The sequence below is a fragment of the Dermacentor silvarum genome, unplaced genomic scaffold, assembly GCF_013339745.2.
Source record: "Dermacentor silvarum isolate Dsil-2018 unplaced genomic scaffold, BIME_Dsil_1.4 Seq1069, whole genome shotgun sequence".
NCBI lineage: Eukaryota > Metazoa > Arthropoda > Arachnida > Ixodida > Ixodidae > Dermacentor > Dermacentor silvarum.
In genome coordinates this window covers 88,202-104,418 of record NW_023605525.1, presented here as the reverse complement: position 1 = coordinate 104,418, position 16,217 = coordinate 88,202, and the positions used below count along the sequence as shown (strand labels likewise).

Below are 16,217 nucleotides of genomic sequence, written 5' to 3'. Positions count from 1 at the left end.
TGCCTTCACCGCTTCATGGGCCGACGAGCGATGGGGGCGGTGTTCCAGCAGCACCTGCACGGAAAGCGTTCGATTGTCCAGTTTTTTTAGAGCGTTAGCAAGTTCTTGTATTTCTGGGGCATATTGTGGACAGTGGCACAGCAGGTGGTCGATAGTTTCGTCGGAGCCGCAGACCTCGCATGCTGCACTGTCGGTCACTCCAATTAATGTAGAGTATGCCTTTCTGAAGGCAACTCCTAACCAAAGGCGACAGAGAAGCGAAACTTCACGTCGAGGAAGTCCGAATGGAGGTCGGAGTTGCAGTGAGGGGTTTAATTGATATAGTCGTGTAAGTCGTAAGTTTGGCGAGTTCCACTCGGTCAGTGAGAGACCGCGTGCCAGGTGTCAAAGCTGCCTTAAGCGTCTGTCCTCGAAAGTGGAATTGGAACGCTGAGCTCTTCTTGGTGTGATGGGCGAGCAGCGTTATCTGCGGAATCATTGCCACTGATTCCACAATGACCAGGTACCCATTGAAAGACAACCTCGTGGCCTTTTTGTTGGACGTGATGGTGAAGTTTCACGGTTTCTTCCCTGTAGGAAGTTGCGGCAGGCCTGCTGGGAATCCGTGACGATCGTCAGTGGTTTGTTTGCGTGTTGGCCTTCGCAGATGGCTAACGCGATGGCCAGCTCTCCGGCTTCCGTGATCGTGCAGGGGTGGGTCGATGCACCGGAGGTGACGTGGCCTCGGCGGTCACAGACCACTGCCACTGCTCCCTTATTCTTCGTTCCGTACATAGCGGCGTCCGTAAAACTGGCCGTGGTATGGAACCTGAACGTTTTCTCTATGTACTGGGCCCTCGCTTTCCTCCTTCCGTAGTGTAGGTTAGGGTCCATGTTGCGTGGTATTGCGGCAATGTGATACCTGTCCTGGACGTGACGAGGTATCGTGCAGGTTTCTTGGGTTCGTAATGTTGTGACTTTGAAGCCCAAGGTTTGTAGGACCTGCCGGCCCGTGTGAGTCCGCGCAAGTCTCTGTTGTTGTGAGACGTGAAGGGCTTCTGTGAGTTCCCTGACGGTGTTGTGTAACCCCAACGCCAATAATTTCTCAGTCGATGTACTCATCGGCAGGCGGAGAGCGGTCTTGAAAGCCATCCTCAAGAGTGTGTTGGCCTGTTTCGTCTCAGATTGTGTGAGATGGTAGTAGGGCAGGCTGTGTGTGATTCTGCTCACCACCAGGCTTTTGACCAGTCGGAGGGTGTCTCCTCTTCATGCCTCTATTCTTGGATGTTACACGGGATATGATGCGTGATATCGTCTTGACACTGGTTTTGAGGAGCGTAGGGTGTGGGTAGCACGCTGGTTAGACTGCAGCCACATGCCCAGCACCCTGAGCAATTACTTTTCATGTATGAGGCCCCCGTTGAGGTGTACCTCGAGTTTTCGTGTTTGGTCTATGGGGACTGTATGGTTACCCCGGCCTCGCCAGACTCGTATGAGTTCAGATTTCTCGGGCGAGCATTGTAGTCCCCGTTGGCTGACGTATTCTTGGATGAGGTCAGCTGCAGTATGCAGCCGTTTTTCTTTTTCAGTAAGCAACCCTGTTGTGGTCCAGAGTGTTATGTCGTCTGCGTAGAAGGCGTGGCGGAGGCCTTCTACGTCCTGCAGTTTTCTTGCGAAGCCGATCATGGCGACATTGAAGAGTGTGGGTGAGATGACTGCTCCTTGTGGTGTGCCCTTGTTGGGAGGGTGGTATACTGCAGTCTGGATCTCCCAAATCTTCAGCTCTGCCGTGCGATGGCTTAGGAAGCTCTGAACGTACTTGTACGTTCGCTCGCCGCAGCTGGGGTTGGCGAGCCCTTCTAGGATTTCTTGGTGGCTGACGTTGTCGAAAGCTCCTTTGATGTCGATTGCTAGGAGGGCATGTTAGCCACAGCGGGGAACGTTGCTGAGGACTTCCTCCTTGACTTGGAGTAAAACGTCTTGTGTGGACAAGCCTGCGCGGAAACCAAACATGGTGTCTGGCAGGTGCTTGTTGTATTCTAAGTTTCTCTGTACTCTCTTGTTTATGATTTTCTCGTACACCTTGCCGAGGCAGGATGTGAGCGAGATGGGTCTGAGATTTTCAGTTGCCAATTTCTTGCCCGGTTTGGGGATCATGATTATGTGTGCGTGTTTCCACATCGCCGGCACCGTACCTTGTTCCCCAGTGTTGGTTCAGAAAGGCCGTGAGCGCGAAGATGGCTTTGTTGCTAAGGTTTCTCAGCTCATCTACGGGAAATTATTGGTCGGCGGCCACATGTGGGCTTTATCACCATCCCAATCTGTTCCTGCTTTCCCACGAAAGAGCAAAAGGAAAAGCTTAAGAAGGTTGCGGAGCTAAGTGATTGATTGATTGATTGATTGATTGATTGATTGATTGATTGATTGATTGATTGATTGATTGATTGATTGATTGATTGATTGATTGTATGACTTACTGACTGACGTTTTTTGAAAACAATTCAAACTTTGCTACATGATGTCAAGGAATTCAGTCCAGATAGACAGCAGCTCTTCTACCGCCTCCTGCGCGTTTTAACGTGATAGCGTTTTAACGTGATAGCGTTTTAACGTGATAGCGTTAAGGGCCCCGTGCCGCAGAAAATCCGGCGTCGGCTTCGGCGTCGTCGGTAAGCATCGCCGTCTGGCGGAAATAATTATGTCGAACCACATCATCCCGAACCACCCCGACCACACAGGCCATCCGCGTGGCGCAAGGCGTTAGGGAACAAAAAATTTCTCAAAATAAAATCTGTCAGAAAAATTGTAAAGTACGACGTAACCACAACCTACAGGCGTGATAGCGTCTGAGTGTAATTTGAATATACGAGAAAAAAGCCTCATAAGAAGCCAGGGATCTTTGAATGCTATCGCATTCCACTCTTAAAGGCGAAACTTAAGCGTCCTCCAATTCTGATGGTGTTTCGCTGTACTTTGGTTCTAGACAACATTGAGGGGAATGTTGAAAACCGAAGCTTGCTAAATTTTGGACACGCGCGCGCCTCGGGGCAACATCAAACAATTAATAAAACAATAAAAAAAGGTCCTAGGGCCTTCACATTTTGATATAAGACGGCTTAAACTGCTCCTGTAAAAATATCTTTCGAGCAATGCATTTGCGCTTAAAAGTGAGGCCGACCTTAAGGAGATCAGTGTAAGCGTGGTCTTTGTAAGCTGGCTTTCCCACGTTATGTGTTGCAGTAAAGCCTACTCGTAAGAAAAATGTGATGCGAACGGAGCCCGATAACGCTATCGCGTTCCACTCTTAAAGGCGTAGCTTAAGGGTCCTCTAATTTTTGTTCATCCGCATGTGCATGGCAGTATTTTTCTTGAAAATTCTTCACTTTACTTCGTATAGAAACGAGGGACTAACGTAAATGTGTCGTTATATAGTGGAAAGCGCGCGGTGAAACTAGGTGAGCATAAATTCGTGTTTGCTAGTGTTTACGCGCGCAGTTTTCCAGTGGTAACACGCATACTCGCATGCTGAGACGAAACGCTTCAATAAAAGCGACAAAACTGAAATTGGTCGCTGGGGACTCAAAGCTAAAGGCCGAGGAAGAATCTAAGATAAGAGCGACCTACATTTTGCGCTCACTTGCTGGAAAAATACTCAAGCACACATCATAAGCAGGAACCCTCTAAACAAGGTAGGCCTCACTTCTGGCACAAGAACACACAACTTCACAGATGTTATTGTGCTATATATACGAACGAATCACCAGCGTATTCCTTGCAACAGCCAAGCCAGCTTCTTACACACATCGCATAACCATAGTGAGATCAGCTGGAACTGTTTCTGTACTCTCTGGGGACATTTTAAGCATTCTACAAGCACCTCGCCACGTGGGAGTGTGTCTCTCCCATCTTTCTTTTTTCTTATAGGTTCCTTTTTCCCTGTTCTTCTTTCTTTTTTTCACTGACATCCATGCTACTTTATTTTCTAAGCCCTGCTTCCTCGGTTGCAGGGAGCCTTGCTCCCACGCCTTGTTTTCCGTTCGATTTTTCCTCAAGCAGGTGCCGACTCTGGCAACACTGTCTCGTCTCTTGTTGCTCTGGTCTCTTGCTGCAGCCGCAGCCAGCTCCCGTCAACAAAGCTTGCAGATATACACGCGGCCGTTTGTAGTGAACTCCTTCCTTCCTACGTGTAAAGTTTCGTGAAGTACCCCTTTCTTGCTTTTTCTTTCGCTTTTTGCCCTGATCGCTCGGCATGCCTTCCGATTTCCAAGAGAGAGAGAGAGAAACGTGCTTTAATGAGATGCTGGAGATGTTATCCTGGCTATTCGCCTGACAAAACTCAGGTGCTGGGTGATGATTATGATATATACAGTGATAAACAATGAACAATACATAAAGTCACACACACACATATATATATATATATATACACTATTTACAAAGTTTCGTTAAGGCTCGTAGCCCGCAATAATGTTAGCAGGGCAATATGCGAAAACACCCGTGTACTTAGATTTAGGCGCGCTATAAGAACCCAGGTGGTCCAAATTATTACGGAGTCCCCCACTGCGCGTTGCCTCGTAATCAGATCGTGGTTATGGCGCAGTAAAACCCCATAACTTGATCATTTCGTTTTTCGATCTTAATACTAATATGAAGATCACGCGCCCACTAACAATTCACTCGCAATTCACAAGAAGAATAGAAAGACAGGAGGGGAGGAAAAAAGAAGGAAAGGCAGGGAGGTTACCAGCAAACATGTCTGGTTGCTACCCTACCGGGGGAAGGGGGTTTAAAGGGATGAAAAGAAAGGAGAGAGAGGGAAAGAAAAGGAAAGACAGGCTTAACAGAACGCACTCGGCCCTAGAGAAGGTATTCTCAGAGAAGATATTATTCGATATTCACAACCTTTGACAACAGTTGCTACGAGAAAATATGATAGAACTGTCACGGCAAGTCTCGTGTCGCACTTCTGGGGGCGCTGGAAATCTGCGCAGATATCGCTATATTCATCGAGAGCTTTCGAGAAGCGAGTGCATTAACAAGCGCTTTCAGGCACTACTTCGGCCGCACCTCAGCTCCTGGCACGGGTGAAGTGGCTCAAAACTTCGCACAATTGTGAATTATATGTATATATTTTTTATTCGATAGGATCAACAAACTGGATTTTTTTTCGTCTGTCCAAACACGTACTGCTGCTTCAAACAACTTCTCTATAGCATCACTTTTCTCTTTTTTTCAGAATAGCCATTGTTGCAATCTTTTTTTCGCGTAGGCGCGCTGGAACGATGCGATTTTAATAAGGTGGGGCCGGAAAACATTTGCATATTTTTTTTCTTGTAGAAGGATTGAAAATTGGAAGTTTATAGTAAAAAGCAATAGGAGTTACCAATGTGCCGCTGGGCGAGCTTGGAAAAACTTTTTTTTTTCATTCGACGGAGCTCCAGATTACCGAATCCCGCAAAATGAAATTTTCGCTGTAATTTACCTTCTTCGTCGAAAAACTCTGCCACATTGTTATACTCGCCCACGTCCTTATTCGCTATTTTTCTTTCTTTTTTTCCCTTTATTGTATCACTCACTCTTTATCCAAGGAGCAGAGTTAAGCTCTTCGTTGACAGTGCCCTGCGAAGAACGATAACTTTATTGATAGTCCTGCGAACTTCTTTTTTTAAAGCAGACCTCGTTTCTTCTTTTAAGCCTGACTCAATCTTCAATGTCTTCTTGCCGACAATGGTTAACGCCGCTTTTCAGAACGTGGCGAAACCGTGTCAATCTTCCCTCTTGAACGTTGACCGCACTTCCGAGACACTGCCCTTTCCTCGGAGGTTATGCTTCATCTCTTCACCTCATTCCGCTCATCCATCTGTGCATCTTCATTTACGCGTATACTTGAAAATTTCGAACCTCTTGACCCTTTTACCGATTCTAAGCTCCTGGGAGCTAGGCCTCAACCCTCATTGGACCGTAAAGCCGTACAAGCGCGTGAATTCTGTAGTTTTACGTGCCAAAATCACGATTTGGTTATGAACACGCCGTAGTGGGGAACTCCGGATTAATTTTGACCAGCAGATGGATATTTAACGCGGCCCCAATGCACGGGACACGGGCGTTTTTTGCATTTCGCCCCCATCGAAATGCGGCCGCAGCGCCGGGATTTCATCCCGCGACCTCGAGCTTAGCACCCAACACCATAGCCGCTAATCCACCACTGTGGGCGCCGTACAAGCGCATCTGCAAGGCTCAAAGTCAACGGAACTTGACTGTCTCACTATAGCCTCTTTCAGGCGCTGCGTGTGATCTCGTACACGCCAAGGAGCCGAATCAAAATTGTTTTTAAATGCGGAGCATTTCTTGGCGAACATTTGTCACTTTGACAGTACTCTATCTATTCTATCTACTATCTATCTATCTAATCATTATCTATCATCTATCATCTACTATCTATCAGCTATCTATCTATCTATCTATCTATCTATCTATTAAGCCGCCTACGCCTTTGTGCTCTCATGGTCGTTTCGCTAACTTGGCATGCACCAAAATTGGCATAGTATGACAAGAGTGTCTGACGAACATAATGATAGCTCATGGCAATGAATGTAATGACATGCGTGTCATGTAGGTCATGAAACAGCGCATATGTCTTAGTGCTCTCACCCATTACGTTAACTTGGTAGGTGCCAAAAGTGGCATAGCCTGACAAGAGTGTATGATGAACATAAATAATAGGTCATGACATGAATGTCATGACATGCGTGCCATGTGGGTGATGAAACAGCCGCCTAAAATGACAATGACCCAGCGAAAGAACATTAACACCCCAAAAACCACTGAAATGGGTTCGGACGTGGGTACTAAGTGAAGCAAGCACTGAAGGATGATGGTAGATGATGATGAATCAACTTTTATTGGGCCCAAATATATTGGTGGTGCCCACAGGCACCAGACGGGGTGGTTCCCTAGTTACGGGACCCATATGTCCCCACCGCTCCTGGGCCCCTGTCCGTCAGTGCGAGCTGAATCGGTAGGGCGGGGCTGGATAACAAGGTCTCGCATCGCTCAAGGGGTTGGGGATTGGGTGTGTTGGCGGGAAGGGGGAAGGGGGGGGGGGGGGGTCTTGAGTTCTGTGCACTCGGCCAAGATAGTGCGGCAGGGTGCCCTTTTCCCCTTTGCAAAAAGGACAGAGCGTATCATGTTCTGCGGGGTACATGCGGTTCATCAGTACGGGATGCGCAAAGCGATCCCGCCTGCGCTCGACGCAGGATGGTCTGTTGTTGCCTGGTGAGTTTGGGTGCGGTTCTGGTAGTTTGCACCTTTCCTCTTGGTACATCCGGGCAATGTCCCGAAAGCTGGTAACCGGGTGCGGGTAGCTCTTCCGGCTCGTGCTCTGCCCGGATTGACATTGCTCGGCATGGTAGTCGGCGATGGTGTTGCCTGCTACCTGCGAGTGAGCCCGGACCCAGACGAGCTCTAGGGCTCTTCCCGAGGCTTGCACTTGGATAGAATGGCTCGGGTTGCGGAGGAGATTACCCCCCTGCGGAAGCTTCCGTAAGCTGTCTTTGAGTCGGTGACCACGGTGTCCACGCTCGGCTGTGCGAGTGCGAGGGCCACGGCCGCTTCTTCGGCAACTGCGGGGTCTGTTGTCTTCAGGGACGCGCTGACGATCAGCCTGTCTTTTGACGTAACCACCACCGCTGCTCAGTCACTGTGTTTTCGGAACGAGGTGTCCGCGTAGAGGACCCTGGGGTTCTCTTCCAGCTTCCGGGCCATGGCTTTAGCCCACGCGGTGCGTCTCTCGTCGTCCTTGCCCGGCGTCATGTTCCGAGGAAGAGGTTTGGTCTGAATGGTTGTCTTCCAGTCTTCCGGAAGGACCACCTTGATGGGTACTGGCTCGATCTGCCATCCTATCTTGCGTAGGACGGCTCGTCCGTGTTCCGTGTGACTGAGCCGGATTCTCTGATTAGATAGTTGGGCTTCGATGAGCTCCTCCACCGTGTTGTGGGCGTACATGTCTAGCAGTCTTTGCGTGGACGAGTATATGGGTATGCCCAGTGCTTGCTTCGTTGCCTTACGAAGCATGATGGTAGAAGTCATAGTCATGAGTATGTCTAAGCAAAAATGACAATGACTCAGCGAAAACAAATTAACACTCAAAAACTACTGTAATGGGTTCGGACATGGGCACTAAGTGAAGGAAACACTAAAGGATGATGGTAGAAGTCATAGTCATGAGCACGACTCAGTAAAAATGACAATGACTCTGCGAAAAAGATTACCACTGAAGTACCACTGAAATGGGTTCTTACATGGGTGCTAAGTGAAGGAAACACTAAAGGATGATGGTAGAAGTCATAGTCATGAGCATGACTGAGCAAAAATGACAAGGACTCAGCGAAAAAAGGCTAACACTCAAAAACGTATGAAATGGGTTCGGCTGTTGTAATAAGTGAAGGAAAAGGCTAAAGCTTGATAGTCGAAGTCGTAGTCATGAGCATGATTAAGGCTTTCGCCTTAGGCCTCTTAGGCGAAGCTAAGTGACTCCTAAGCACTCATGACATGAATGCCATGACATGCGTGTCATGTAGGTCATGAAACAGCCGCGTACGTCTTGGTGCTGTCATGGTCGTTTCGTTAACTTGGTAGGCTCCCCACAACCTGCTTCGCATAACATTGATTTCCACAGGGTGTGGGGTCTGCCGGATATTTTTATGAAAATGTTTGACGTTTAATGTGTGTCGCGTACGTCTTCAAAGATATCTGATTGGAACAATGCTGCAAAATTTTTTCATATTTGCAAAGTGGGCTAGAGAATGGAGGTGGAGCATCGATGTCTCGGCTGAGGAAGCGAATGCTTATTTTGCCCACTTATCGATGATCAACGATGGCGAGCACGCAGAGACATGCTTTGCAGCTAATGTAACGCGATATTTTAGTGTCGAGTCACCGTCGTGTGTAATTTCTAAAATGCGTATGAACACATATGTTGTTGTATTTGAGTTGCGAGCCTCAAAACGTGCACAGCGCTTCAGTATAATATTTTTTTGGTTACCTCTTCCTGCATCTTTCTCGCCATTAAACCATCTCGCTTACTATCACAAACATTTGAGTAAGAAAGTTTGCGCTGAACGCTCCGGTACCATATCACGTTCGGCAGCAGTGCTAATATCTCACACACTCGTACATATTTCTTTCTCTCGTTCGCAGACAGCAACTTCGTGCTGGGCAATGCACAGGTGCCGGCGCTGTTCCCCATCGTGTACTGCTCAGACGGTTTCTGCGAGCTGACGGGCTACCCGCGGGCGCAGATCATGCAGAAGGGATGCGCCTGCGCCTTCCTCTATGGGCCCGAGACCAAGGAGGAAGCGATACGCGAGATAGACGACGCCCTCGAGAACAAGACCGAGCTCAAGCTCGAGGTCATCTTCTACAAGAAGAATGGTTCGTCATCCGTCCTTCCCTTTTCTGACGAGTGCAAATCCTTGTGGGGGCACGGCGGGTGTAAACCCGCTTGTCACTACGATGCTGCTGCTTACCTGAACGTTCCCGATGGCGTTCTGTTTAATAACTGGGGGGCACAAAATTTCCAGTGTTCAGTTATCAATGACTGCTTGCTGAGGCGTGTGCTCCTGTATTTTTACAACGCGTGTGCTGCCACGCTAAAAACTGATAAAGGGGTGTCACTTAGAATTACCCACTTTTGGAAATGCTGTTCGCCCTATAGCGTACAAATAGGAATGCATCAACCTTCAGCTCTTGCTACTTCTGCTCCTTAAATTGTAACACAGTAATACATGTAGCAGGGCTAGTCGGTTCATACTGTACTACGGACCATAAGAACTATCGGCATCTTTATGAAACGGGATCTTCCCATCTGGTTAACCTCCCTGCCTTTCCCCTTTCTTCTCTCTCTCTCTCTTTTTGTGAAAATTAACAAAAACTAAGGGGAGGAAGGGACAAGTGATCTTGTGCCTTCCGCCCCTTATTTTTGTAGATTTGCGCTAAGTGGTCATAGTTCGTATAGTCCTTAGCACTCCTTAAGATGCATGGAGGAATGAAATCAACTAGATCCATGCGAAAGCGGTATACAGCAGGAGCACCACAGTGCGAAAGTTGTGACTCCTATAGCAATGGCAAGTACGTAACGCCTAGTATTGCCTAGAAATGTGGTGCCGCGATCGGGGAACTTCGTCCCGTGAATTTCGGTGCAACTGGACCGGCACTGAAAGTATACAGGAGGCAGTGGCCATGTCATCGGCGAAGCCATTTCGTTCTTGTTCGAAAATTTAAGCATGGCGTGTGTTTTCTGACGAGCCAGAGACTACCACATTCAGAAAGACCGGTGTGGCAGAATCCTGCACTGTATGGTGGCCCACATAGAGATGGTTTTAGCGCACGCTGCCTACAGAACTAATAACCTAACACTTATGTCACGAGTGCAGTTGTTCAAAACTACTCGCTCAAAATTTAATTTCTCATAGACATAACGTTTGAGAAACTTCCAGATAGCTAAATCCGCGAAAGTAAAGTGGCCGTGAAGTACGAATGCACGGACTACTCGAAAACAAAGGGTCGCGGTAAGTATGAGAGGGAGTGATTGATAGAGGTCGAACAGGGGAAGCTTCAACCTGGCGTCAACGTTCCGACAAAGAGAACGAATTGTCCTTCTTTTTTTTTTTTTTTTTTTGTAAGAACGACGACAAGTACCCTTGTCCAAATGGTTCTCTTTTTTTTTCAGGCTGAAGCTTCACTTTTTAGGCCACTGTAGTTTATATTGGGTGCTCAAAGGTCAAAATGTTATGTATCTCCCCTCATTTCTCCAATAAAAAGTAGAACCTCGCCCTTGCCCACTTAGTGCTGTGGGGGTTGACTCCACCCTGTCGCCCTTTGCAGGAAGCCCGTTCTGGTGCCTGCTGGACATCGTGCCCATCAAGAACGAGAAGCACGAAGTGGTCCTCTTCCTGGCATCGCACAAGGACATCACCAAGTCCAAGATGGCCGAGATCGAGACGGACGACGCGGACGAGACGGCCGAGCTCGGTACGGGCGCGTTAAGCATGCGATATGATACCATAAAAAAAAATTGGTGGGGCTTAGTGTCCCGAAGAAGCACTTCCGCTATGAGGAGCACCGTCGCAAAGAGCTTGGCGCTAATTCCCTGATTAACGTCCACCGATTAATGAGTTCAAGATTAATGTCCGCTTCTTCGAGTAATCCAGCCGAAAAGGATGAACCGGGCTATACTCGACCGGCGATTTTTTTTAATCTCTGCCAAGTTTAAAATATGAACCCTCGTCATTCGGCAAGATAACGTCAACGCTTTATCTCGCAATATACGCAATCACTATCGAAAAAACCTAACCCTAATTGATGCCTTTGTTACGCAAGAGCTTTCGCTTACCAACGTTCCGTGCTTTCGCTTGAAGAAATAGATTGACTGCCAACTGAAGCTCTCTTTTTCTTCTTTTTTTTTAAGGCCTGCAGCATGCCACGGATACTTATACATAAATTTCTTGATTCATTTGTTAACTTCCCAAAAGCAACACAAGAATTATGGGAGCCACTTTAAGTAAAGGGCTTCAGAATAATTTTTAACCAGACGAGTTTTTTAAGGTGTGCCAGTCTGGGAACACGAGTACTCTTGCATTATAGAACTTTCTTCCTATCCCGGTTCAAGGTAGCCATTCGCGCTCAACCTGGTTAACCTCCCTGCCTTTTTCTCATCACTTCTCTCTCTCTCTCTCTCTCTCTCTCTCTCTCTCTCTCTCTCTCTCTAAACGTAAGTCCACTGATTGTGTTTGTCAAGTACTATTTTCATAGCTGTTGGGTTTTCTCGGCTTACCATCTACCCTCTTCTGCTTGTCTCCACGACACAAACGATCGCTGTAGCTAGAGCCTCACATCGACAGGTACTCGAAAGCAAACCCATTGCACAACCCTAGTCACGCACAAGGGCCTGTCTAGACAGGTTGTACGTGCGACCTAGCGTTGAGCGTGACCACGGGGGCTCGTAGCCCGGGCTTATAATAACGGTAGGTATAGATATAGATAGGATATAGATCGAGCCCTGCCTCCTGGCCTGGCCTCGCGCCGCGCTCGGATTCGTCCCCGGGCCACATTGGCGTTTATTGCTCACGAATCACCGTATGACCTGGAAACCCATTCGAAGCGCCCCGCGGCATTCTTGCCCGGTTTAAACTCTAACCCTGCGCCTGTGAGCAGTTGCGCTGTTAACATTGCCGGAACCAGGTCACAACCTCCGCGGACGTAAATATCCATGGACGCCTAGAAAGAGATAGAAGCGCGGTTACTCAAGTACACATAGTGCGACGTTTACGGCCCGAGCAGCCTGCGGAAGCGGTTGCCACCGCTAGAGTGCCGCTTCCTTCTATTGCATTTCAGTTTATCTGCGCTCTGAATCCGCATCTGCGCCGACACCTGGGCTGACACTTGAGAAGGCGTTGTTTTCTTGTTTCGACGAAAGCGGCGATGCATTGTAATGTTCGCACACAGGTTCCGAATGGCTCCAGGTTTTGCTCGTGGAGCAGCCTGCTAAATTTAGGTCGGAAGCATAAACGAGAATTTTAATAGCAAATATATACAAGACCCTGCAGCTGGTACCATTTCTTGACTAAGCAGTTTTAAACGCCGTTTGATAAATGATGTTTACAACGAGGAAAGTGAGAAAAAGCAGGGATATTATTCAGATGCAAGTTCCCAGTTTGCTACCCCGTGCGTGGTTAGAACGAAAAAGAAGGCGAGAAAAGAAAGAACCACACATATACGATAATAGGAAGAACTATAGGCGTTCGCAGAGTCCGGTGGATCACATAAACACAATAACGTTTTCATGGTCTTCTGATGGCATGATGAGTCATGTCTGTGTTGAAGGATTATCTCTTCGATATAGGACCAATCGTCCACTTGTTGAGCGCATCTGTGAGCGATCGCCCCTGCACGTAACAGAGAAAGAGAAGGATAAATTGAAGGCATGGAGGTTAATCACTACTGAGCCCGCTAGGCTAACCTGCGCTGGGGAAGATAAGTAAGAGATTAAGGGGAGTAGAGAAAGGTCTAGTGCTGATGCCGCCGACGTAGCGAAATTCTCAGCTCTGTATCACAGACGGTACAAGAATTGTATGGCCATACAAGAATTGTATGATGGACCACGAAACAATATATTTGTTTTCCTTAGCAAATTTGGCTCCCAAATGGCGACGCTACTGGAACATATCCACCATGTTATTAACAAAGCTAACAGTACCCTTGTTTTCTTCGGCGGAATTTCCGCCTCACTCCCGTTCCATTGAAACTACTACTATATAAAACACTCGTGCGTTCTAAACTAGCGTACGCTTCACCCATATGGACCCGTCCACTAGCTCGTTAACGCAGGCCTTAGAATCGGTTCAAAACCGCTCAGCCAGGTTTATCTCTCTAACTACTATCGCTTAGCCAGCGTTTCTCGCATGAAGCAACACCTTGACCTACCTCTCCTTTCTACTAGACGTCGAATTTCACGCTTATGACTGTTTCATAAATATACACTACACTAATAATGACCTAAAAATGACACTTCTTTCGCCTCCGAACCATCGTGTCATCCCGTATTGATCATCAAATGAAGGTTGGGGTGCCTCAGTGTAAAAGCAATGCATACCTTGAAGCCTTCATCCCGAAAACAAGTCAAGACTGGAATCGCCTTCCCGCCTCCATCGTCGCTATCACAGATCATGATGTGTTCAAGTCGGCTATCTGTGACCATGTGCTGCATCTTTAGCCATTTTTTTTTCTTTTCTATTGCCACTCCTCTCTGTAATGCCTGTACGGCCTTGAGAGTAAATAAATGAAATGAAATGAAATGAACTGGAAGTTGTCTCGGGTAACAGACCATGCTGCTGCCATGGTTGCATCGCTTGTTCATTCTATTTTAATGACCACCAGTTTGCGTGCGTTCCTTGCGACTTTCTTCCTCGCGAGAACTTCTTTTTTAAATACGTTCTTATTACCAAACATTGTGGACAAACATTTTGTCGATTGCGAAAATTGTGCAGATGCAAATGGCAACGTGGATCTGGAGGGCTGCGTGCAGAGCAACAACTACCAGAGGCGACGGAGTCGGGCGGTCCTCTACCAACTCTCTGGTCACTACCGCCACGAGAAGAAAAATGTCCAGCTCAAGCTCAACAACGTAGCGCCTCCTCCTATTCCTAATGTCAAACGGGCCTGCGAGCTGCGATGGACGCGATCATTAAGCAGAGTTAACCAGGCTTCCACGACTTGCTATTGCGTGTTACGATCGTACCGAGATGCAAGAGGGTGATACAAAGTTACAAAAAAAAATACGAACTGATTTTCCGTGATCTCTTGGAAAACAACGCACAATAACTGCCATCTGCCGAAGCTGTCAATTAGACGTGTGCTGAAATCTCTCCAAAAGAAACGTTCTAAGCCTTCGGCACCAACGTAGTCTTATAACGGCTGATTCAGTCTAGTTTCAGACTGTAAGAGTCGACCGAAAAAATGTTCCTACCATGTCACGTTGAACTCACACTCGAAAAATATCACTAAAAGTGCTCGGTCTGCTGCATGGTTCTCGGCATTCACGGCCACACTGGTACCCGACAACATAATAAACTATTATATTATACTTCTGTACAATAACCCCACAAACAAAGAGAAGGTGAAGGACAGGTTATGGAGAATGTTCAAAAGGAAAATCCACTTTCAACCGCTTCAGAAGACAACTCAACAGGCCAAAATTGGTACAGAAGAGGAATCACGTCGCGTCACGCACAAAGTCGTGAGAAAAACTGTTACTATTCACCATAGCATAGAGAAATTTCATCACAGGCGCAATGCGGCCTCACACCAACATAGAACCTTACCTCACTGTCAGTGCATAAACATATTGTAAAACAAGCCACCGAGACCTACTGATCCGTTGGTGAAAAAATACTTCTTTTCAAGTTAATTACTTTTTGCGGCATCACCATTGCATCAATCCTCGATGAGTGAAATGGGCCCAGCTAGTTTTTGCTAACATCGGAACACATTACGATGATCCAAATTTGCTCATTGTGTATAAACACCCCTGCCGAAGAGTCTTCGGCTGCCCCAGTTCCATGTGGTTCGCTGTACGTTATTCATGCAACTCTAACAGAATCGTTAGGAACTTCGTAAACACTCCGCCAGATTTCTATAAGTAGACAGCGCTTAATAAAACGGTAATGGAAAACATGAAATGATTGTACGCCATTCAGAACATTTTAGTAGGGACGCCTGCGAGCGGCCAGTCACTTGCTGCATTACTGTGCGTGTAAGTGCTTTGTGCACTTAAAATTGGTTGTGCACGACTACCGGTTTCGATGCTGTAGCGCTTGAGGGGCTCGCTGTTTATGACAGTCTGACGCTTCCTTCTTCTATTCTTCTATATTTTGTTATTCTGTCTTTTCTGGTAACCTTTGTCTGCTACTCCCGAGTATCTTAACAATCGCTGCCGTCTTATTCGACCAGCGATATTTAAACGAGCACGCCGAACTTGCAGCAAATCATCGTAACGAATTCAGTGGGTGTGCGAAAGGACCAGGCCCTTCCAGGCAGAATGAACCAAGGTGATGACGAAACAAGATATTGGTGAAATATCGGTCGCTCGCACGGTGCGCTGAACTCGGGACCATTAAAATTGCGCATTCTCCCGTCGGTTGTCTGGAATTTGCGCTGTAGGCTAACCACGTGGGCTTTAGTAAGGTATACACGGGGCTTCGGCGCCAGAGGTCATTCGTATGAAGCGTGTCTCTTGCGGCAGGCCGCGGATATTGCGCATGTGACAGGAATACAGCAACCGGATTATTACCAAAGGGGGGGGGGGACATAACCTTTGCAGCTCAGCCCAAAAGTCCGTGATGCTCGTGCATAAAAAGCTTTGGCCGCAAATCGGCTTAGGGTAATTGGGTGCCAGAAAGGTTCGCTGGCAGTCAAGGAGGCTGGTAAGCCATCTTCGGGCTCCTTGAAGCTTAATTTCGTCATTTGCCCCGCCATTAACCTTTCTTCTGTCAGAGACCTGCGAACGCCCGCCGTATGCGATAATAGCCTGCATTTATTCATCACTTGCACGGGCGTTAGGGGCACGGACCCGCATATTGATTAGCATGTCACCGGTCCAAAGCGCGAGCCTCTTAGCGTCTTCTAGAACGTTGGACGGCTATGGAGGTGAACGCCATTCACGCCTTGAAACACCGTTCGCG

The 16,217-nt window shown here is 47.6% G+C and overlaps 1 protein-coding gene across 1 annotated transcript in view; it reads left to right on the top strand.

Annotated features, from left to right (window-relative positions):
- LOC119434434 (potassium voltage-gated channel subfamily H member 8-like) overlaps positions 1–16,217 on the top strand; it is an 81,326-nt gene that overhangs the window by 13,174 nt on the left and 51,935 nt on the right. Inside the window, exons 2-4 of the mRNA XM_037701588.2 lie at positions 9,178–9,411; positions 10,864–11,010; positions 14,025–14,161. Of these exons, the coding sequence (XP_037557516.1) occupies positions 9,178–9,411; positions 10,864–11,010; positions 14,025–14,161 (518 nt within the window). The remainder of the gene's footprint in view (positions 1–9,177; positions 9,412–10,863; positions 11,011–14,024; positions 14,162–16,217) is intronic.